Here is a 25,430-nt window from a genome sequence, read left to right on the forward strand (position 1 = left end):
ATGCAAATCTTTGAGGAAGTCCAAGAATTTTAAATTGATTGTTATAAATTAGATAAATCATCCGTGTAGTCTGTAGGTCTCCATCACTGCAGACAGTCGTGTTACTGTCTCTTTAAGGACGCAGACGTTTCGCACAAAGTGACGTCGTGCATGCGTGAGTTCAGTTTCTCAAGCAAGACCGGGAACGGGCAGTGCACGTCCACCTCAAGGCAAACAGAACCGTCTTCATTATTACAGGTTCGTACACTATGGGCCTCTTGAAATACCGAATGGACGAGACAGGCAATGAAAACAACATGAATGTCCTCCTGTGTGCACTCTTGATTGGACACATAAAGTTGAGATTCATTCAACAGCGCATTGCATGCTAACATCGTTAGCTAGTCAACCTTAGCCCCTGCTAGCGAACACCTCTTGGCGCTAGCTATTGCTTAGATACTAACTATAGCCAAATAACTATTACAGAGGTTTAAAACGTTGATTTTGTTGGGTATATTCTTATTGAGATGAAAGCCACTTTTAATGTTTGAATAAGTCCAGTCATGTGTAGTTCGTCCGGTCGTCGGTAGCTACGACACATGGGTACTGTTAGATCACGCTGCCTATTTTAAACCCTGCTATGTATCTCGTCCATGTTAAGTCATAAAGAAGTGACAGCCCTCTCCAGACAACTACTTTCCAAAGGTTACCGTCTGTCATGGAGTTTAAGGTAATGGCTGACGTGGGGGTAACTCTTGTTGCGGACATTAATCTTGTGAGAGCAGATGAAGCACAGCTGTCTGTACAGTGAAAGAAGCTATTCATATGACAGACAGCTGTTCAACACCTCCTGCTTCATGCGAGGTCCTAAAAGTGTCTGTCTGTAAGTACAGAAATGTCTTGCTTGGTAAGTGGCTCAATCAGTCATGTGGATATTTGACCCCTAAGTTGTTTAACTCCTGTCCTTTCCATGAAGTTTTTTTTCCCACCAATGATTTGAGTCATTCAATTAGTCTCCTCTTGTGTTTTTTATTTATTTTTAACCAGATTTTCGAGTGTTGCTGACATGCCTGGTAAAAAGACCACCACCAAGAGGAAGTCTGCCACTATAGTGGAGGATGATAAAGGACCCAAAAAAGTGAAAGGTAAGTCACTTTCTCTTTTAAAAGAGACTCGATAATACTCACCTAATGTCATGTTTCTGGTCAGTTAATGCAGTTTTATCAGTTATTTGTGAGATATTTTAATTAATTGTTTTAAGCTTTCTAGCCTTGGTTATAAAAAATAAATAAGACTACATTTGCAAAACCCAACCCCTCCAAAAAAAAAACAATCTAATCTAATCCAAGTCTATGGCTGGAAAGAATGTGGCTAAGCATGCTGCACGTTTTCAACAAGTTGCCTGATGTCGTTGTTTTTTTCATACCACAGTCAAGTTTGACCTTGTTAGAATAACAGCAGCATAGATCAAACTAAACAATCGCTTATATCATTATTTGTGTGTTTGTGTGCTATAGTTTCCCACAAGAGTCATGGTAAGGAGGCTGGTCAGGTTCTTGTCCTGGGCCAGGGGGACGTTGGACAGTTGGGTCTAGGCCAGGACATCATCGAGAGGAAGAAGCCAGCCCTTGTGCCTCTACCAGAGACAGTTGTACAAGTGTTTGCTGGAGGCATGCACACTGTGTGTGTCAGTGACACAGGCAACGTAAGCTAAAATCTTCTTTTATAGTTAAACGTGCACACATAATAGCCTTTGCTCAAATTATAAGTAAGGGTGTGGTATTTTACAAATACACTCATGTCTATTTTCTTTCTTTTGTAGGTTTACACTTTTGGCTGTAATGATGAGGGGGCTCTGGGAAGGGACACATCTGAGGAGGGGTCTGAGATGGTTCCAGAAAAAGTGGCACTGCAGGAGAAGGTGGTCCAGGTGTCTGCGGGAGACAGCCACACAGCTGCACTCACAGAAGATGGAACTGTGTACATCTGGGGATCCTTCAGGGTAGGTGACCTTCAGCTTTTCAGGACTGTTGTGCATGTGAGCGCTTTTCCAAGCATTATATTCAGCTTTTTATTTACTTAACATCATTAAATTACTAAGTTTGACTCATCAGTAAAAGTATCATGTACCCATATTCACTTTGCATTTACACTTGACCATCAGGAGCCCAGTGTTTGCACTTTTTGGTGAGTCCATTGCAAAGATATTTGATTTCAGGATTGCGAAGAGTCAATCATATGATTCACTTGAGCATTTTATTTTTTTAATTAAATTTGATATACTTTCAGAGTCATGCTACTCAAACACATAAGTCAGAAATACATGCATGCACAAACAGGACATGCATTAATGGAGACATGTCAGAGTCAGGGGTCTACCAACAGGGAGCGCTACTGAGCCGATGGGGATTACCTGACTTGCTCAAGGGCACCTCTACAGAACCTGGGAAGGGGCCTGGCACCTCTCAAGCAACATTATCAACGTTTATACTTTGATTCAAACCAGGACTTGAACCGGTGACCCTCCAATTCCCAAGCCATGTCCCGACAGACAATTTACAATTGTCTATAGTTTTCTACTAATCCAACGTATATATTACTGTGTTAACTCTTTTTTTTCCTGGGTGTCTGCACATTAAATCAAATAATCAAACAACAAGCCAGTTAATGCCACAGGAAACAGACATTGATATCCTCACTGATACCTGAACTCTGATGACTCTGTGAAGCTCATTTGTACAAGTCATGAGTCTTCTCAGGGTTAGTCCATTCCTGCTCAGAACAATAGCAACAGAATAAAAAATGTTAAGATATTTAAATTCATTCTTCACATCTGTATCTTCTGATTCTCAGCTCAGGTCCTAATTTTGTAGTTATTTATATCAAAAAGAGGCTCATTTACGCTTATCAGGTTGTAACATTCAAGCACACAAGGTATTCTTTATCCATCCTCAATGATCAAGCTTTTAGGCTCCCTTTAAAATGTCAACCATCAAATCCATTCATCTTTCACTCATGATTTGATTACAATTATCCTGTCAACTTTCCATTTTGATATCACAATGCATCATTCTTACTGCACATGACTACTTTTTCTTAAATGAAGACAAGAAGTCAGATAAATATGAATTCCTTTCTTATTATTTAGAAAGTACTTCAACATAAATGTCTTTTACATTTTAAACCAAAATAAATCAATTATACAGATAATGTTTTTGCAATAGTTTTTAAGTCACTGGTTTATAAGACCAGAGAAATATATTTTAATTCACTGTGTTCACTTCTCAGAAGGTTGTAGCTTCTAACTGAATCTGTGAGGATTCAAGTTTAGTTCCTCTCCTGCAGTTTGTGTTTCAGATGTATCAGCTGTGTTGAGTTGCTACAGCTGAAAACATTCTGGAACCTGGTATGAATGTTTCACATTAAAAGCACTACAAGGACGGGAACTTTTATTTTGAAGATCCTGTCGGGATACGATGTGTTTTCACATTGAGTGAACGCAGCTTTAGTAGAGCTACACTTAGCGGTTATTTTCAATTAACACTGTCAAAAGTTACAGTATTTACAGCCTCTCCTTTGACCTTGAGTCACAGCCACAGTCCTCTTATTTAATCATCTTGACTTAAGTCTTTTATCAACCACATTTTTTTCACTCTTCTTCTTCAGCCATTTTGCTAAGTTTAAGATTAGCCTCATCCTGATGTTTTAAACTGATCAGTCAGATGTCCACATGCTAAGAGTGAATATATGGTGGATGTGCCTGAATTGTTTTTTCTTACTGTTGCATTCAATGTCTTATTCATTACAAATACTGATACCACAATAGAAATACAATCTATTGCCCAATCCTCTGTTGTCTTACTCACATGCTTGTATACAGTACTCAATCCAGGTGTTTGATCATAAATTGCATGCTATGTAGTGTAAGTGAGGGGCGTTTCCTTAAACTGTCTCTCCATCTCATTCTGGGACAACACGTCATACACGTAAAAAAAAAAATCTAGTTTGATTGTTTTTTTGCTTACAAATCAAATCTGAGTACGTTCGATTTCAGAAACATTTTAAAAACATCAGATGCTTGTTTTCTTCACGACTAAGCCTTTAGGTTGACTACCTCTTATAATGTCAGTCCAGTTAAACTAAAATGACGCTAACAAATGAATTTTGCCCGGTTAAGACCCCCTGCTGTGCTCTAAAGAACACCATACAAAGCAGCTAGGTTACTCTTGCCTGCTGCACATCTTCTCAGCAGTTTCTTTTCTTGATCCTGTATGAAAGGTGACTCTCCTCTCGGAGCTCCCTGATTACCTCTGCAGGAGAGATGATCGTTCCATTGTCTGAGCTTTGACTCTTTTCTCTTGCTCTTCTCTGTTTTCTCTTTGACCTGTGGCTACATGATCAAATATTTGAAAGTTTAAGTATCAGCCTTTTTTTTCTTCCTATTTTGGTTTATGAGGGCAAACATACATTAAGGATCCTTTGTAATAACGTTCTTAATTGTTTTGCCTTCTTGGTACTTATCACTCCTGCTAGATTACTCCTTGGTTTTCAATATTAATACTCAATGGCACCCAGCAATTACCCGTCTATCACCACTGCCTATCTTCTGCATTCCCACTTGTGTTTGTTCAAATCATGCTCAGAAGGTCCCTCAGTGTTGTCTCCATCAACAATGTGTTGTGGTGTTGTCTAATATATAACTTACAATAAGAATTCTGTTCTATACATAAACTTATTCTTCTTCGGAGGGAATTAGAAAAAAGATTGGATGTCTTCAGTTGCGTTGCCTGTGTTACAGAACTCTGTAATATCTCTGTTTCCATCCTGTCTGCCTCAGGTCCTTTCTCAAAACGGAGGCACTCTGTCGTCTTGTGTCTGTGTTGTATCCTGCCTGTTTATTGCAGCCATTTTTTGTCTTGCTCTATTTCTCTTCACTATATTCTAATGCAGTCGTCTTTCTAAGTCACTTTGACGTCTTCTTCTACTCTTCCAGGGTTTCTGTATGCAAGTTAAAATATGGAAGCATTATGACATATTCAAAGAGAAAATGTTTACCAGGAAAAACCTCTCCACTTGTTGACAAAGGATATTTCTATGTTAAATAATGTGGTATCATTAGAAAACATAAATAAGGCTGGTGACATTATGGCTGCCTTCCCTGTTCTCTATCTAACATCTCTCTGCAGACTGTACTCACTGTTTTGTCCTGTTCTCTTTTCATGAATGTGATGGGGGGGAGGGGTCCTTACTGGGCGCTTTTCCTTAGCATTTACTTTGTGAGGAGTGAGTTAAACCATTAAAAGGCTGGACCTGATTTTCCCTCAGGATAGCAACGGTGTTATTGGCCTTCTGGAGCCCATGAAAACATCTACCGTTCCAGTCAAAGTCCCCATGACGGAGACTGTCTTGAAAATTGCATCAGGTGAGAAACATTCCTCCTTGGTGTCATGTTTTTGTAGTGGCATAGCATGTTAACTTATCCACGGTTTGACTTTCTGGATTTTAACTGTTGAATGCTTTAACAGGTAGCGACCACCTAATAATGGTTACACGGGATGGAAATCTTTACTCATTGGGCAATGCAGAGCAGGGGCAGCTGGGAAGAGTGCCTTGGTGTTTGTCAGACAGAGGAGGCAGAAGAGGCCTCAGTAAGTTACACAATGCTGTCAAAGCCCTGATGATCAACTCTTGTTGGATTAAAATTACACCAGATCATATTTAGTTTGTCTTCTGTGTGTGAAGTATATCCTGCATCTTTTTTCAGGCCAGTTGCTTCAGCCACGGATCGTTTACTTCAAAAAGAAAGTTTGCTTCGTTGATGCCTTCTGCGGGTCATACCACACTTTTGTTGTGTCAAGTGAAGGCCATGTTTATGGATTTGGACTCTCCAACTACCATCAGCTGGGTCAGTATGGCACAACACTGATAGTCATAATGTACATTAATACTATTTCTCAGAATTGTAACTATGGTCATATCTGGCATCGCTTATATACTTTCAGTCAGTTCTAAGGTAATGGCATCAGAAATCATAACATGATTGTTTGTGTCCTCACTTTGAATTCTCCTATTCAGGCAATAAAAGCACCAAGCCGTGTTTTTTCCCTGTCAAACTGACGTGCTTCAGAAACTCCACCACCTTCTGGGTGGGCTTCTATGGAGGGCTGCATCACTCCATCTGCCTTGATTCTGAAGGTAAGCTCCAACTATCCAAGTCAGGTCTGAACCAGATCCACATTGGGGCTTTTAAAACATTCTGTGTATGCTAATCAGACTTTAGCTGCTTATATATTTCCAGTTCACAGAGTGATGTTTACGCACCTGTTAAGCCTCGTTTGCAGTGATGAATGCAGGGAGGCTTAATAGTATGGCAAAGTCGTTCTGTCCCTGTTTTCTTTATATGAATTATTATGACCTAAAGATGTTAAAAAGTGGCTCTGCCAGCCTGTTCTGCACTTGTATCCCAGCACTGCTTGCAATACACAATGAATTGGGGAGAGTTTTCAATCGCGTTCAATTAGCCAATAGTAGCGTTAGTAACAGACACAAAAATGTCTACAATTTATTGCACATGGCTGTATGTGTGTGAACAACCGGGCCTGCATTTATTTATGTAAAGCTCAACCTGTTTGTTTACACATTGCGCCTGTGTTATATCACAAACTGGGACACCAGTATTAAGCTGTTTATGTTCCTCAGTAGTGTGTAGGTGGAATAATTGCGTTGCTTTAAGTGTTGTTGTGAAATCTCTGTTAAGAGCTTTTGACAGTGTTTGACATGTCTTTTTTTAACCAATCCCTGATTAAAATAACACGAGAAGGAAACAGCAGACATGCAAAAAAAAAAAATTTCAAAACTAAATAAAAAATATATAGTATAATGAATTTACGAAACACCTCTGAGAAATCCATACTTAGATAATGAGTTGGAATATTTAATATATATTATTAAGGACCCAGATTGTTTCATATGAAACTGTTAAGTAAAGAACTTTGAAATTTTTCCTTTTTCTGTACTTCTTCAGGAAAGGTTTACAGCCTGGGCAGAGCGGAGTATGGTCGTCTGGGTCTGGGCCCAGAGGCTGGAGAGGCGACTGAGCCTTCGCCTGTCATGGGCATTGAGCCGGCCTGTGGCGTGTCATGTGGGGCATCGGTGAGCTACGCTGTCACCAGAGAAGGTGAGAAACAAAGAAAAACGCAGCTTCATAAGAGTGTCGTATTGCTTACTGATAAGAGAGTCAACTGCAACCATTTGTCATTCCATGATGACAAAATGAGACATTTCTGTATGATATGACGCTTAGATTTTGTGTCAGCTTCATTGGTTGAATGTTTGCAATAAGCCGAGAGGGAGCAAAAGATGCTGACTCTTCCTCCTGTTGGGTGTGCTTCTCCAGGGTCTGTGTACGCCTGGGGCATGGGCACCAACATGCAGCTCGGCACCGGAGAGGAGGACGACGAATGGAGCCCTGTGAAGATGACAGGCAAGCAGCTTGAGAACCGTGCAGTACTGATGGTCTCCAGTGGGGGGCAGCACACAGCCCTTTTGGTCAAAGACAAGCAGGAGAGCTGATGTTCCTCCAGCAGAGTGTTGGTGGATCTATAGATCTGTTTCAAGGTGGCCTTTTTCATGGGACCTTAACCTGGGGAGGGGCTAAATGTCTTTGTGGCTGTCTGAGCAGGGGGAGTGTGAGAGCGTCAGGTGAGAGGTTCAGGTCCTTTAAAATAACTCTTTTCTTCCTGGTGTGGGAAAAGGTTCATGGATGTTTGTTAGATCATGAAAAAACAAGAGTATTTTTTTAATCTAGTGTTTAGTGTTCCCTTTGTTCATTTTTTTTTTTCATCAAAAGTCATGAGTGTGACTGTTAGAGAAAACATATGATGTTGGTGAATGCGGTAGTTTGCATGTGAGAAAAGGAAAAAAGTGCAAGCCTTTTAATGACTTCTCTGAACAAACGTCTCTTTTAAAGTTTTTTTTCCTTTCATCTCTTTAAAGCAGCACTTCCATTAACCCTGGTTCAGACAGGATATTTCTATTCAATGAATTTGACGTGTGAGGCTACTGCTCATTTCACCGAGGGCACACAAAGACGTGTTTCTGTAACAGTGTATTCAGTAACAAGTCAAACTGAATCCTGCATTTTGTTCCTTTGCCTGTCTGAAAATAAAGATAACGGTGTAGTTTTTTTAAAGCCTTTTCTTATTCAATTTCATTTCAAATTTCTATTGCAACAATTCTGATTCTGTATCTTGTCTTATGATATTAAAGGTTTATTAAAACTGCCCATTTTTTAGTTTGAACTATCCATCCATTGTCTTTTACTACTTTTTTTTACTGTTCGGGGGGGGGGGGGTGCTGGAGCCGATCCCAGCTGCGAGAGGCGGGGTTCACCCCAGACTATTTGCCAGTCAATCACGGCTGACATATAGAGACAGACAACCAGCGACTCTCACATTCACACCTGCGGTCAATTTAGAGTCACCAAAGACCTAACGTGCATGTCTTTGGACTGTGGGAGGGCGCTGGAGTACCCGGAGGGAACCTATGCATGCACAGGGAGAACATGCAAACTCCACACTCGCACTGGGATTCAAACCAGGAACCTCCTCGCTGTGAGGCTTGTTTATCAATCACCTAATTGTGCCTGGTCCTGTACTTCTCTTGTTCCAGTATCTGCAATCGATGCAGGGTAGGAATAATCAACAAAGCATTGTTTCTGTTTAATTCCCAGAATCCAGCGTGCTCTCTATAAAACTAAGTTAACGCAGTAATAGCAGTGAGTAATAACAACTCTGCAGATACCATTTGATGTTCTCCAACTTTATTTACTGTAAATAAAGTTTATTTTCTTGAATTTGGAGCCTTACAGCACTTGCACCTTAGCTGCTTCAGTCTAATATGCATGCAGACAACACATTCCATACACGCAGAGTCATGAATGTAAATCAGAAACCCTTAAGAATGCAAATCATGCTACAAGTACATACATCAAAGAAACAAGCTTTTGTGTTTTATCTGGGCTGAAATGCATTAGGGTCCTTGCCCGTCTCATCTTGCTTTCATCTGACCAGAAAAGAAAACCTATGATTAAGTGGAAAAAAACCTCTGGCAAAAAGCTTTGAAGTATCCTTCACAAGTGGTTAATCGGTGAGAGTGAATCTCATCCCTTGTTTATTTTTGGACTGTTTGTCCTGTGACGAGGTTCTTAAAGATTTCCTGCTTTTTAGAAATGACTGTTGAGTATTTAAAGCAAACTGACAACTGTTAACAACCAGTACAATACTTCTCTTCCTCCTCGTTTGTTTAAGTAAAAATAAAAGAGCTTACATGATTCTTTGTATTTACAGAAATTAAAGGTTAATGAATAGCTGGTATTTTTAGTCTGACACAAACTCACTACACTGCTGCACTTTGGGGCTTTTTCTAGAAGAATTTTCTGCTTGGAAAAAAAAAAGTGCTTTGGCAGCTGCTCGATCAAAGAGTCCATTTGACATTTCACACCGTTTTGTGGCTGCAATTTAAAACGTTTTCTGTGACGGGTCAACACGCTGATATTTTCAGACAAAACATTTTCCCTCCTGGTATGCTGCTGAAGTTCAGCGATGAGCACAGAGCAACATATGTTGTAAAATTACAATGCTGATTAAATGGCCTTCAGAGATGCACTCTCTTTTGTTTCATCACCCACCATTGTGCTTGAATTCTAAACTTATTTCCTAGTTTTTGATCGACATTACAAAACCTCTTAACTACATTGAACTTTTTCAATATTCAAATGTGACTGTTACATCTCTGATCTGTAACATCAAACAATTTTAGTTCTCTGAGGAGTCTCTAACAGGAACATGGGTCTGCTTTTAGCTGCAAGGTAAAAACAAAAAAAAAGCCTTTAAAAGCATCCATCATTGACACCTGTTTTCAGCTTTTTACATGCAGAGGTATTTAAAGTCTACTTGTGCTCAGAAACCTAGCCCTACTTCTCCTGCACAAACAGAAACATCCATGCAGAGATTCAGCAATGACATCCTGTGATTAATGCCTTTCACTTTTAGAAAGTGTAACTGGATTTTCCATAACGCAGCTGGCCTCTAATCTTCCTCTCATTAAACTAATCACAGGAGATCGAGCCGCCTCGGACACCTGCACACACATTCACTGTAATAACAAAGGGAGAAAAGTCGATCACAGCTGTACGTTCAGCTTTTATACTGTAATCCCTGTGTGTGTGCTTTAAACTGCACATCTGAAACAGGCTCCACATACGCAGCACGATGAATCCAAGAACAGCCGTATCATGATATGAAAATAAAAACCTCACAATGGATTTAATTTTACATCATTTATTTCTGCCTTGATTGGGAAGTGGCAGACCCAGAGTAACCCCGCTGCTTGCTAAATTAACTTCTTTTTTATCCGATTGTATTGAGTGCTTTTCCTCAAGTACATCTTAATCAAGAAACCCAAAGTTTTTGATGACTTGAATGCTGCAGAGTCTCTGTGCTCAGGGTTGATTTCATCAAGTGGTCCATCAGCCTGGAACCTGTTGAATGTCGAGCAGCAGGAAGCTGTTGTCCTCTTGATTTGATTTATAATCTGTTTTTTTTTCTCTCTCACATTGACAATTTGCACATTATCAATAAAAGATCTCTGAAAACGTGTTTGTATGGTTAGTTTAAATGCAGGAAGAAAAAGATGGACTACGTAAATGTAGCCTCACACAAGTTTAATAACAACTTCCATTCACTTGCATTTTCTTTTTTTGCTGCCCTTTGAAGTCAGATTGTACGACACTTTGTTGACATCATCCAGTGTTTGTAAAAGCTGAAACTACAAGTGAATATAAGCTACATGAAGGCTAAAGCCTGGCTCACACTCACCCCGATCGCCGGGGACGTTAAGATCGGGGAAACATGTTTGATATTTAGAATTTAAAAATCTTGACGATTACGTCATGAAAAGGGTCCGGCAGAAGTTGTGTGTGACTACAATATAATCACAAGATACAAGAGAGGACTGTAGTCATGGCAGTCAGTTTAAGGTACAGATCCAGTGGTGGTTCTAGACCACTTTTACTGAGGGGGCCAAACTGGGGCCAGTTGTTTTGTCAGAGGGAAACATTAAACCCAGGTGAAAAATAGACAAAGATGATCGCTTTAAAAAAAGAAATGATGCCAAATAATAGAACACATCATTAAATACCATGATTTACGATTTTATGATGTGTGTCAGTAACAGTCTTTAATACTAGACTGTGAGTCCAGTTGTTGAGTCAAATACTGTGTTTGTGTTATGAGGGGGGGCTCTTCCTTTTGGAGGGGGGGCCACAGGGGGGACCAAGCTCAGTCAGTGTTACAGGGGCACTGGCCCCTGTTGGCCCCTGCCTAGAACCGCCCATGTACAGATCATCAGTGCAGCACTTTTCTGAAACTTGTATCCATATATCTACTATTGTATCTACTTTCATCTATCCTACAACAACTTCCACTTCCTTCTCTTTCACCAACCGCCGTCCGTTGGAGTTTTCAAATGAAACTTTAGTAACAATTGTCATTCACTCGTACAGTGTGAGCTCTCCGGCCGTGCCCTACAATCGGGTCGTACAGTGTGAGCACATAAATCGCAAGGTCTGGCTGGGCGTCGTAAACGATTCAGTTCGTACAGTGTGAGCTGACATGCCACCCCGACTTTTATACAATCGGGGAAAATTCGCACAGTGTGAGCCAGGCTTTAGAAGAGAAGATAATGCATGTTCTATTGCCATACATGTGAGTTAGAGTCTGGACAGATCTAACAATGCAACTGTTGCCATGGCAGATGTTGTTTCGGCTGTGATAGGAAAACGGTTTACACCGAAAAACATGCATCTCTGTGAGCGTGTGCATGGGAAATCAAATGGGGTATTTTTATATAATGAGAACCTCTCTCACTGTTAAGCTGCTGGTACTCCATCACCGGTGGATCATCTTGTAATTACTGCAGATTGCCTTGATAGACTTGACTCTATGTCCAGAGGGTTGAGGGCCCCCCAGGAGCCCCTCAGTGGAGGACCAACAGCTGTGCATGGGCTCAAAAGAGGGGCCGATCTGTTGATGTGATTAATGTTTCCAACTTTGTTTTCTAGACCAAATGACAAGAGACATTGACCTGCATTAATGAGGGACCATGAAGTTTTAACTATTCTGTTTTTTGTTTTTTTGTGTGTCACATTTATAATGTGTGTTTTACTTACAATGTCTTCAACTTTTAGGGACTGCCCGCAAATTCCTAGTGGAGAAGCAGGGTTCAGAAAATGGCTTAGGAGGATTGTAATTTTTGAATTTGGCCGAGGGTATGGGTGATTCCTTTACTTGAAGAATAGAGATCGCTCTTTTTTACAAGTCAGCATAACTAAGTACAAAATAACAGGAACAAACCAAAGCATTTAAAAGTATTTTAAAGCTCCTGTTAGGAGGTTTTAGCTGGTCTGGTAACAGACTGAAATCACTATTGATGCCTCTTATGTGACCGACAAATCACAGAGCCCATCGGTGACCGTCATCTATCATCGCCTGATTAACGAGATATGTGTCTCTTGATATGTGAACCGATGCCAGCTTTCAGTAATTCTGTTTAAGCAACCATTGAGTGATAAGAGACTTCCGTCACTTTTCTGAATGTGTTTCTGCAAAACTAAACTCAGCCATCGTTACGTCTTTATACATTCATATTGATTCAGTGATGGCATAAAATTCTTGTCTCAGTCTGTGAATTCATATTTGGGTTTCAGTGTTGAGGAAGCACGGCACAGCAGGAGCTCCACATACACACACACAGACAAACATGCACAAACACAGCGCTGCGCTCCCACGCTGGCACCGCTGATTCGATCTCTGATAACGTCTCTGTTACTACCTCTGAAGATGGTACAGAGGGGATCACTTTGTCACCCCATAACCCCTCTGCAACATTCAGATTAAAGGTGAAACATCAGAGGGAGTTAGAACAGCAGCTCATGAAATCTCCTCACAGTAATGAATTAAGTGAATTCAATGAAGTTAAATGGAAAGTTTCAGCCACACTTCACCGCTACAGCCATTTTCCTCCAGTCCCATATGACTCAGCTGACAGATGGCACCCAGTTTGAATCCCTGCCTGTGCTCTTCAGCAGGGAGTGAAACGAGATTGTGCCGCCTATAGAATATTTAGTAAACAGCTTGAGAGATTTTTGAACTTCAGGCATTTTGAAAACACCTCAGGCAGCCAGGAATGTCTGATAGTCTGTGTTACTGCAAAAAGCGGTAGAAAAATACATAAACAAATCCATCACCAAAACCTCTTAATCATCATTTTTATAACTACATTTTTTTTTGTGTGTGTTTTTCTCCCTTGGGCGTCAGTAGCTCAGTCTGTAAGGAATTGGGCTGGGAATGGGAGAGTCACTGGTTCAAGTCCCGTTTCGGACTAAAGCTGAAAATTGGTCTGGTAGACCAAAAGTGCCAAATTACTTCCTGAGCACTGCCAAGTTGCCCTTGATTAACTCAATGAAGCCCACCCCCACCAACTCAGGAGCGCTCGCTATGGGCAGCCCCCTCACTCTGACATCTCTCCATTAGTCAATGTCTATAGGATCCTGTTTGTGCAGGTGGATATTTCAGCCTATGTGTGTTTAAAAAAAGCATTATTAAAAGCATTATCCCCCTTGTGGGATCAGTAATGTATATCTATCTATCTATCTTCTTTAGTTTTGAATGGTATGGTTGTGAGTCAGCTCTGACAGATTGTGCACTGCAGTGAGGATGCTGTGCTGCGTGAAAAGCCTCACATGCAGCATGTAGGTGTGTACTGTGGAGACGCCTGAAAGTCTGTGTCACTGAAAGGTTTTCAAGGCTACAATATCATAATGGCGCTCGAGTCAACTATTATACAAGTCGCCGAGCAAGCCAAAAGTGTTTTTCAATCCTTTTTCATATTAGGAGTAGGATGTCTTCACTAAGTCTCCCTCACACACAAGTTAACATAAAAAAGTCACAAACATATGGAGTTAGATCTGTCTTAATATTCACAAATGTACACAGAAGGATTCACAGACTTTCCATATATAGTACGACAATCACAGAGACTATTTGTGCTGGTCAGATTAAAGATGACTTAATCAGATTGTCTGATAGCTAGGCTAATCGCTGTCTGCGCAGAAGCAACGCTAAAGTGATCACATTAAATCATACCCTTGAATCTACGCTACTGTGATTGGCTGAATAGGAAGGAGACATCTGATTGGCTACAGACATTTCCCTGCTGAAAAAAATGCATGCAGTGAGGTTCACAAATGACAAACAGTTTGTAAATGCAGACTGAACAGTTTATATATTTGTGCATTTCTATTACATATATACAAAACTATAAATATTTCTGTGTGAATCAGAAATACATTTGTGAATCTTATTTTTTTATTTGTGGATTTGTTTTACACTTATATAGAATTAAATATATTTGTGTGTGCATTGAAATACATTTGTGAATCCTTCTGTGTGCATTTGTGAATATTGAGACTGATCTAACTCCACACAAGAAGAGTCGTCAAGACCAAACAGGGGAAGAAAATGCTTCAAAACTGAAGCTCTGAGCTTTAGATGCTATACTGAGAACACTCGGTTTCCCCACTGATTCTCTCTGTTCTCGTTTCCATCTGCGAACTTGTTTGAGTGCCTGAAGAACCGTAAGTTATGTCCAGAAGATGAAAGAGTTTAATTATCTTATCTTAAGTTTCTCCAGAGAATCTCTGTGTGTAGCTGTAGGAGTTTGATAGAGACACGATTACAAAGAAATGCCTTTTTGCACGAACATTCAAGCTACAGATATAGATTTTAAAATAAGAGGGGCAGAGATCACAGATACACTCGGTTGTCAGACATGACAGTACTTCTTTAGAACAGATTGCTCTACAGTATTGAATAAAGCCCTTTGGTTTTTTAAAGGGGTACATGCAGATTAGTCAAGCTAGGATCAGGCTCATGGTCTTTGACTAAATAATTCATTTTGTTGCTTTTTCACTTTTTTTTGTCTTTTACACACTGAACATATAGGCCGTGCCATGTATATTTCATAAGACTTTGGTGCTATAAGCTCAGCTCTGGAGAACAGAGAAGACCCCCTAAGATCCGCCTGTCTGGTCTGTCACTTTAAGATGTGTTGTGTAGGAGCTTCAGAGAACAATCTCTTGTTTAAATGATTTGAGTCACATCGGCATGAGTGTGAAAGAGGGCTACTGATTTCTTCTCATCCCTGTTTGTGTTCTCCGAAACATCTGCAGGCTCTGAGCAGAGAATGAGTTCAGCCATTTAATGTGTCCACAATATCAAATAAAATAACACATAACTGAAAGGACCTTGAAGCAAAGAATAACCAAAAATTGTCACGGCAGACACGTCTCCCTCAGAATCATCAGCACATCTCATTTACCTTCATCAGTGATTATGTTTCTAATACACAACATGACTATTTGCACTGCAGTGGGACCCGTGCAGTTAACGACAACCCTATTCAATCAGAATCTGCATTATGCTAAAATGATACATACAGTTGTTTATTCTCAAAGCTGATTAAAATCTGAGGAATTGGTCGATTTGTTTGTGTCAATTTATGGTTTGGGTTTAAGTCCCTTAGTTGAAGAGTAGGGCTGCTTTATTGATTTTTATTGTCTGCTAATTGTGTGCAGAGACAAAAAACAACTCCCAAATCCTGATATAATTTATTCAGCCTTGCACCAGAGCTTCATGTTGCCAGGAAACCATCATAAACACGTTTTCTTCATAACCATTAAGATAGATAGCCTATTGAAATTCTTTTTACTTGATCACTCATTCAGGAGTACCATCTGAAATCAACAGAAAATATTTTCAAAGACATTCACAATTCGATTGTGATTCCTCTATTAAAGGGGACATATTGTAAAAAATCCACTTTTACTGTGTTTTTGAACATTTGGGTAACCTGAGTGTCTACTGACCCACAAAATGTGAAATAAATCCATCCAGACCTTTTGTGGTCCGTAAAAGTCTTACTACATAGAGAAAAAAGCTCCGTTTCAAATTTGCTCTCCTTGTGATGTCACAAGTGGGATTCTAGTTAAAAAAAATCCCCTCCCTGCTCCTGATATCTCCAGCCATGGACTCCACCACCAGCCTAGAACAAAACTTTTGCGCAGGTCTGCCATTTGTATTCTCGCTACAGAGGAGTGATGTCTACCGGTCTACAGGGGCGCTCATTCTCTTGGCTAACTTGTATCTGAAAACCCCAATATTATCCCCGACTTATTTCATATAGTGTTTTGTATTTTTTTCCCAGATCCCTCAGCAAGTATCTGTTATTGACTGCTCCCTTCAGATTTCAATTCTGACTAAGGTTAAGCCTCACTGCATCAGGAATAAATATGTTCAAAATCTGTACCACCAACAGTGAGAAACTAAATATTTAAATACAAATGTAAATTCACAATATTTCAAATAAAAATCACTTGAAAGATTCCACTTTTGATTTCTATTTGACAGTTGTATTAAAGTTTGACAAAAGCAGCCATAAGTTATTCATATACTGTATTTGCTAAAAATCTGATAACACATAAAGATTGAGCACATTTTTGCTACAAAACAGATTACTTTATGGGAAACACAATGCTGAATAAGGCATTACGGTACAGCTGAAGGCCATGTCTACAACACTGCACAAATCATTTAAAAAATGATAAATAATAAATGAAACAGGAACAACATTTATATATATAGTTTAAGATATATAAAACTTCACTTACATTGAACTTAGTGTAAGTACATATTATGTAACATAACTATTACTAATTTGGTTACAAGTGAATATTAATGTAACAGTAGCACAAATAAATCACATTATAACTTGTTGTTAAACATCAAAATTATCTACACTAGATATATTGATGCTGCTTTAAACCAAAATACAAACAAAAGAGGCATCACTTGAATTTTCCCTCAAAATTAGGGAAAAAAAATGTCTTCACATGGACGTATGTCCCCTGAAAAAGTCAACCAATCATACCTGGAGATTTGTACATTAGCTGTAATATGTTTAGCTGTGTACGTATTGTCGCTTGTTAATGCTCAGTGCTGCCTCCATACCAGTTTGAGGTCAAACATCTGTGAGTTAAAGTAGAGCAACTTTCACCTTCAGCTTTCCAGTTCACGGTTTTCAGATTTTGAAAAATGCAACCAAAACAGCTAGAAGAGTTATATCAAGGAGTCAGCTGAGCACTGTCGCTCGCGGTGATAAAGCGCCGTTAGCACCAGTCATCTCTGCTCACTCATGGAGGCTGGTTTTATTTTCATGGTTCGCATTTATGAGGTATCAGATGGACCAAAGAGGACAAAAGAGTCACTGCAACATGTAACTGTTGTCCTATGGAATTTCTCAGAATTTTAAAATTGATGTGTCTGTTATTTTTTCATCTGAAATTAAGCAACCTCTTTTCAATTCAAGAACAAGCTAGATAGAAACATCATTAAATTGATATATTACAGCGAGTGCGAGTCTTAAACAGGCCTGATTGGATTCTCATTACTCTCCTGGTGATTGACAATTCAATACAATACAATCACCAATGTGGAATCTTTTGAAAGACATTCATTAATGTTCAGCCTGAAGGAGGTTATCAGGAGGAGTTTTCATCATTTGAAGAAGATCATCTGTTGGATTGACGTCAGGCTACTGATTGGGCCAATCAAACACTTTCTATCAGTAGTCCTGTGTTTTTATTTAAGGAACACTGTCCTGCTCATTTTAATTTGTACAAAAAGTCCTCGATTGCCTCTCAAATACAACACTGAGGCTTAGATTAGTTTAACCCTTCTGGAAGGGCTGTGGTGTAACAGCAATACTGCACTTTATTGAAGGGAATTGAAAGCCACAGCCATAACTGCTGTTTACTTTTTTATGACTAGAACCTTTGTCCAATTTGTGTATACTGAATGTTTGATTGAATCATGAAGAAAATAAGATTGTAATTTTTTTTGCAGTAATTGTCTGTTCTCCTCCAGCGAACAGACAGAGTTTTTAGAAACACATTTTTAGTGAAACAATGGCTGCTTCTCTGCTCACAAACCCATTTTGGGAAGGATGGGGCTTTAAACAGGAAAAATATAGAAATACATTCATCTTTAGGGCTCTGCATTTTTTCTCTCATGTAGCTTTCAAGGTAGAGCAGATTGGTAAGTGACAGCTAAATGTGAAGCATTCAAGTCCGAGACACATTTTCCCATGGGGACATTAAGTCAAACTTTTTAAATCATATTATATTGTTTGTTAATGCTGTATAGTACAGTGCAGTATCTTACTGGATTTTACCACATTGCATCCATGTTGTTGTATTGTATTGTATTGCACAATATCATATTATGTCTTGTGTGTTGTATTGTACTTCATCATATCCTATCCTATCATATTGTTTTGTATGGTATCCAATCAAATGGCAGGTGGTTAATATGATAATCCCCATTAAAAGCCCCGTTGCTGAAAACAATTCATTGCCTCAATATTTTCTGACTGCACTGAACATGTTTCTTCATACTGTAGTTGATTTATGCACAAGCTTTGCACACACTCCCTGTACATTTATATGCACTGGCGCACACAGGCATGTCTGTGGTCCTCCTGTAAGACAATCCCTTAAAAGAGATACACAGAAGGAGTTTCATCACAGGAAACCAAAAACACAATCGATCATTAACAATAAGCAGGAGATCAAACTTCTCTATCCGTAGACTCAGACTCCTGTGGTGGAGAACTGTGTAACCTCAGTCTGGAGGTCATCCTGAACTGTCCTGCCCCCCAACTGACCCATGCCTAGTCAGGCCGGCGGTCTCTCTGTGGGTGCAGGAGCACAAACAGACACAGGCTCCCGAGTGCTGTTTCGCGCCCTGGAGAAGCTGTTCTGCTCCAGGCGGGAGCGATAGGGGAGGCAGAAATCCCTGAAGCACCTCTTGAAGTTCTCATCCAGGAAGGCATACAGCACCGGGTTCAAACTGCTGTTTATGTAGCCCAGTGCGATGCACAGATGCCAGCTGGCCACCACCAGGAGGTTTTTGTTGATATCCACCATGGTTTTGACAATAATGAAGATGTGGATTGGAGTCCAACAGATGATGAAGGCAGCCACAACAACAAGGACCATACGGGTGATCCGTCGTAGGTTTCGGTCTTTTTCTTTGGAGCCAGAGAGAAGACGAACGCTCTTCAGCCTGAGGATCATCAAACCATAGCAGATGGTGATGACAAGGACGGGAACCACAAAGGCAATGATGAAGACGCAGATTTTCATCACTGTATCCCAGTACCGCTCCGGTGTGGGGAATGTGAGTATGCAGGCTGTGTTGCCTGTGGAGTTGAAATAATTAGAGGTTTATTAGATGGCCATGTAGTGAGGCTAATTTAAGTTAAAAACCCAGCTCAAATGTTTTCTCTTATACAGGGTGATTACTCCCTTAATTCAACAAGCTTACGCTAAAGCTTTTACACATTAACAAGAAATCTGTATATTCACGCAGTTGACTTTTCCTCTGAAAACATTCTCAGGGTGATAACCCTCCAGTTATTTCCAGTGTTGTACTGCTGTATTTCAGCTAGGGTATAAGATACAACCTTTTTTATTTTAACACTGCTCAATAAATTAGCAACTGAATAGACAACTGACGATGAAAATTCAGAGGGACATTTGGCCATGTTCAAAACAACAGATTTGATTACCCACTAGCTACCTTAAGACCATTGGTTCCCAACTTGGGTTCCAGGGGTGCCAAATATTTCTAGGTGGGGGTTTATAGGCTTTGTCTGTTCTGGGGTTATCAAATTTAGAATTGCACATATTACTCATGAAAAACCATGACTAAATATATATTTATATATATATAAATATATATTTATATATATATATACTAAATATATATTTGTATATATATTTATACAGGGACATTTTAGTAAGAACACGTTTGTGAGGCATATTCCATTTAGATTTTATAAATGAAAACAATTAAAATAGTAGTTTTGACAGCAATGTCTCACCATCATCTTTTGTGTGTGGGTCCTGTAGGGGCTCAGCTTTTATTGGATGCAAGTAGGGTGGGCTCCAAGGAAAAAAGATTGGTAACCACTGCTGTAGAAAACAACTATTTCTAGTTTTCTAGTACTTGCTAGATAACATTACGTTAGCTATCATTAGCCAAAAAGTACATACATTAACTAGTTATTTGTAAAAGCTAATGTTACATTGTGCTAGGAATTAAAGCTATTCCTTTAAGGTGTAAAACATTATACAAGCTTTCACTTCCTATTAATAGCTATACTGTATGATCTAGTAAGTGGCTGAAAGCTATTGTTAGCTGTTCTCGGACCATATGATTTTCACACTTCACTGTGGCCTTATATGTGTGAATACGGTTAATTGACAGCAGTTTTCCTCAAGAATTAAAGTCCCCCACCTTTATCTGTCACCTTAGTTACAGCCATGATCGTCACAGGGACTCCAACAGCAGAGGAGACGATCCAGATGCAGACGTTGATTAGCTTGGCTTTGGCAGGCGTGCGGAAGTCTAGCGCTCTCACAGGATGACAAACAGCGATGTAGCGGTCTACGCTCATCATGGTGAGCGTGAAGATGCTGGTGAACATGTTGTAGTAGTCAATGGCGATGACCACTTTACACAACGGCTCCCCAAACGGCCATGTGCTCATCAGGTACTTGGCGCTCTGGAAGGGCAGGGTGCTGGTGGCAAGGGCGTCTGCGAGGGCCAGGTTGAAGATGTAAATGTTGGTGGCAGTCTTCATCTTGGTGTACCTAAAGAAAAGCCATTTTAAATGACTCATAGTTAAAGAGAACTGCTCATAGTTTGAACATCTTTAAAGCTCCACCTACATCTGTGTCTCGAAGTAGACGCCGCCAGTGGCTGACTCATGATTTCCATTGAAACATTTCAAGGTTCAAAACATATTTATTATTCGATCAAATCCATTTGCTCTCCTAAACCAATGGTCTGCTCTTCCCCCTTGACAATATTGAACCAAAGAAAGAGCTTTTTAGATGCATAATGTTTTGAGGGCACTTCACTCACTGCATAAGAGCCTATGCCCAAAGCGACTGTAAGCCTCCATTAAACTGCACTTCTATGTAACGAGTTCCTGAAAAATCCTCCAAAAGTCCTCCCTCTTTTCACATTCACAGAGTAGTTTCTGTCTGAATGCCAGCTGAACAGTTGTCTATCTCAAGATGGATTCCATTGTGTGTCCAAAACGTCACAGTAGTTGGTCACATTTAATTAAATTGGAGTATCGGGCTCTAAAGGGATGAAGAAAAGACGAAGGGATGTAAAGAGATGTATTACATTACACACCATCTTCTGATCTAGCTTTATAATTGCATTGCCAGAGAGAGGGTAAGCTAAATGTCTTTTAATTTCAATTTGATCAATTGTATTATTATTCTCAAGCTGACGAACCAAAGTAACTAATATTTCATCTTAGCACACATTATCAGCGGGAATTTGAGAAGCAGCTCGCACATGACCTCACTCCTCTGTCATTTTGTCTGCATTAGTTGAACAACAAATCAACATGACATGAAGCCTCCAAATTCAGGAATTACTGAAACACAGTTCCAAAGTGATTGCAGATGAGGAGTTCAGCGTGTCACTTATGTCCCCACATGCAAATGAATCCTCTGAGTTGACAACATCAGCCCTGACAGGAATAATTGCTGCAATGAAGTAATTTCAGGGCTGCGCTGTACTGTAGATCACACCACCCTCCCTCCATCCCCTCCTTGATGTAGAAGGTGTGTGTGTGTGTGTATAGTGTGGGTGGGTGGGTGGGTGCGTGGGTGTTTGAGAGGAGCTCTCTGACTAGAATTTGAGGGAAGGACCATCATAAATGAAATAATTTAGCATTTGTTATATATCTTGGAAATATTCTAGTCTTTAAAAAGTCTAATTATAAAAATCTATAATAAAAAAAAATCTATTATAAAAATTACACATTAATGCTTATAGAGTATCAAACATTCCCATGAGGACATTTGTTTTGGTACTTTAACAAAAAAATGATAATTTCCCTGAAACATATATGAATAACTTGCCAATGGGTCTCGTGTGTTACCTTTAAGAAGCCAATAGAAGTGTTTTATATGAACTTAGTCATGAACATACTCCCTTTTCTTAGAACACGTGTATTTATTCATGAACTGTATAGTTTATAGATTGTTGATGAGTTGTTCTTACCTCACCACCCCGTACATCACCAGCACGTTTCCCAGCAGCCCCACCACACAGATGAGAGAGTAGAGAGCCGTGATACAAACGACGATGATGAGACTTGTTGTGTCCCTGCCTGAAGCCCTGTCGGGTTTGCTGCTGTTTGAAGGCACACGCAGCAGATCCTCGGAGAAAGTGGCATTGGAGGGACTAACAGTCACCGAGTAGCGCTCGGAAAAATCGCCAACAATTTCAGAAGAGAGAGTGGAGAACTCCATGTCAGAGAGGAGAGTGCAGGTGATACTGAAGCGTGTGTACAAGTCCAATGTTTCCAAAGCAGGTGCACAAGAGCGCACGAAAACAGGACTGCAAATTAGTGAAGAGGTGCCCAGAGGAGGGTTTTCTCTCTCTCTCTCTCTCTCTCTCTCTCTCTCTCTCTCTCTCTCTCTCTCTCTCTCTCTCTCTCTCTCTCTGCGTGCGCCCCCCTTGGCAAAGCGCACTGGAGCACAAACAGTTTTCCTACCCAATTCTTACACTGCCTAAAGGAAAGCCATTTGTCAAAGGGATTTTAATAGCTCTAGCATATGAAAATCCTTCATCACTTCTTTTTTTTTTTTAAATCTTCATTTGTTTGTTTGTTGTCTCCTTTATTGGCCCAATTAGCCACTTGTTCCAGCTGCCACCCAGCACCTCATCACACAATGCCAGTCAAACTCAATCTGAGCATCTCTCATTAGCTCCACAGCTCAATTAGACAGGTCTGTATTGAACCATTCCTCTTATTGCTGCCTGCCTTCACCCCTCAGGTAGCCTACTCATTCTCCCCTCGCCTGTGGTAGCTCCATTAGAGGACTGACTCTTCTCAGCAGGCAGCCACCTCCATGAAATTACCCAACTAAACCACAGGAGAAAACAGTCACTAGGCAGAAAAAAAGGCTGGTTAAATGATAAAGACCGGTTTGATAGCCTACAGCAACAGCGTGGAGTCTGAAGCTATTCCTACAGTTGTCAGGTTAACCCTTTATATTGGCAGCCTGAGCATTGTGATGGTATATGACTAACGTGTGTAAGCAAACAATGAAGCAGGCACACAAACATGCAGGTGCATTCATCTGTGGGTCAATATTTAGTCAATACTGCACATATTTAGTCGGTTAAAACAACATAGGCGTTGTTTTTCTCGGCTCTTTTCTGGTTTCTGCAGGTTTCCATTGTTAACATGTTTTTGTTTGTATGAATCTTTTATGGGTATTACATTAATTAAAGCATGTATTTTTCTTATCTTATGCCATAAACCTCTAAAGTTTTCACTACGTCTCATGAATCCTTCTTTGCAAAGACGTTTGTATTTTTATGCCAAGTAGGCTTGTCTTTTCATAACAAACGTTATTCTTTCATTTCAAGCAGGTGGAGTTGCTCAAATGAGGGAAAAATGAAAAAAGTGAAAATCAGGAGGAAAAAATAAAACAGGCAAATTTAAATCAAGTAAAAATTAAATGATGACTCCGAGCACATATAACAAACAAGTAAGTGAATATTAGAACTCTAGAAACAAGTATAAGACTTAAAAACTAAGAAATGCATAAGAACAACAATACCAATAATAAAAGAACAATACCATCTATAGTTTAAGGCATGTTGAATAAACACGTATTTAATTGTAAATGAATAATGCTCACAGATCTTTTTATCTATCCTTCAAAGAAGGGTTTACAACAATATCAGTGTAAAGTCAGATTTATTTACCATAATCTCTGACAAGAAGACTTTGAAACAAAGAAAGGGGAGTAAGCTTAGAGCTTTTATTTTGAGGGATATTTATGATAGATTGCCCAGAGTTATGTTATGTAATAGTGCTTCAAATACACTCATTAATCTGTAGCATGCCCTTTGTCTTTCTTTAGCCCATTCCTGTAAACATCAGAAACTAAAAGCAACATGGAGCAGCATGTGATTGTGTGGGTCTGTTGAAACTAGCTCATGCGTGTGCAAGTGTGCAGTCTGTTGGGAGCGATTCTCTGGGGTAATTGTTTATTTGACACATTAAAAACCTCCCGTGGCTGTGTCTTTGCCGTTCATAACTGCAGCTGTCTTCATGTACTCTGCAATGTGACCTTTTGCAAAACCCCGCCTTTGAGCAACCACCATCAGCGCTGCACAAAGCCAGGACAGTCAGAAGAATAGGGCCAGCCTGCTGAACAAAAGCTCTGCTTCCCCCCTCTTTACTATTTCTCCTAAAGAAAGATCATGCATGTCTCCGTAAGATGAAGGGCAGTAATTAGAATGATCTGGCGAGTTCAGAGCCCATTTCTCTCTGACTTATGGTGGATGTTTATTTAAAGCGTCTGAAAAGACTTCTGGGCATCCAAAGGCGAATATGAAGCTGGATATAAAATAATGCAGTGCAAGATGTGTCCAAAATTATCACTTACTCACTACTCACGATTTACTGCATATTGAGTCCAAGTTAGGTGAGTATATGATGTGCTCCTGCTTGAAATGAAACATCACTTTCAGACAATACTCAGCTCATTCTCTCTCGGCTGTTAATAACATCATTTTTTTTTTCCAGAGCAATGCACGATAATGTAACACCCACCAGGCTGAGCTTTGCTCTTAATGCTAAATAGCCAAACATTAGCATGCTAATATGCCACATTTATATGAAAACATTGTACACACATATAACTGCCTAACATGAGAATGTTTTACCTGTCATTGTGAGTATGTTAGCATATTTTAGCATTTAGCCCAAGCATAGTGTAGCTGAACAGCCTCAGGAAGTAACTTGTATGACTGCAGACTCTCGTTGTTGTCAGTTGAATTGCTCACAGTAGGCTATGAATTACTTCTACATCATGTTTTGTGGTAAAACAAATTGTAGATCGTTCATACGCCAAACTAAATGGTCATATCTGTACTGTTATGTATATGTTTGTGAATGTTTTATATTTCTTTACACTGTATTTTCAAAGATTAGATTGCAATGTCCCTATCAAATAGAACTGACTCTTGCAACTTGCAAACTCTTCAGAGCATTATAAAACAAAACATTAGATTTTAAATCACACAACTCAACAAATACTAACAGATCATCAGAGGCCGGTTTGAATACATGAGTCTTAGAACTGTTTCAGTTAAATGTTTCTGAAGGAAACAAAACTGAAATTGGTTTAATATCGTGTGCAGTTTCGACATTGTCACATGATA

The 25,430-nt window shown here is 39.7% G+C and overlaps 2 protein-coding genes across 2 annotated transcripts; one reads left to right on the plus strand and one right to left on the minus strand.

Annotated features, from left to right (window-relative positions):
- Nucleotides 1-112: 112 nt before the first annotated feature.
- On the plus strand, nt 113-8,261 carry rcc1 (regulator of chromosome condensation 1). The gene is made up of 10 exons (XM_061050876.1): nt 113-237; nt 1,027-1,124; nt 1,497-1,684; nt 1,802-1,981; nt 5,305-5,401; nt 5,505-5,627; nt 5,744-5,884; nt 6,055-6,174; nt 7,004-7,156; nt 7,376-8,261. Exons 2-10 carry the CDS (start codon nt 1,046-1,048, stop codon nt 7,549-7,551), a joined length of 1,257 nt encoding a protein of 418 aa, XP_060906859.1. The 5' UTR covers nt 113-237; nt 1,027-1,045; the 3' UTR covers nt 7,552-8,261.
- An 8,337-nt stretch (nt 8,262-16,598) lies between these two features.
- Nucleotides 16,599-22,502, minus strand: oprd1b (opioid receptor, delta 1b). Its single transcript, XM_061050877.1, has 3 exons — nt 22,248-22,502; nt 20,457-20,812; nt 16,599-19,356 (listed from the first exon to the last, which is right to left on the minus strand). Exons 1-3 carry the CDS (start codon nt 22,496-22,498, stop codon nt 18,830-18,832), a joined length of 1,134 nt encoding a protein of 377 aa, XP_060906860.1. The 5' UTR covers nt 22,499-22,502; the 3' UTR covers nt 16,599-18,829.
- Between the last annotated feature and the right edge of the window lie 2,928 nt (nt 22,503-25,430).

Source organism: Labrus mixtus, chromosome 11, assembly GCF_963584025.1.
Source record: "Labrus mixtus chromosome 11, fLabMix1.1, whole genome shotgun sequence".
NCBI lineage: Eukaryota > Metazoa > Chordata > Actinopteri > Labriformes > Labridae > Labrus > Labrus mixtus.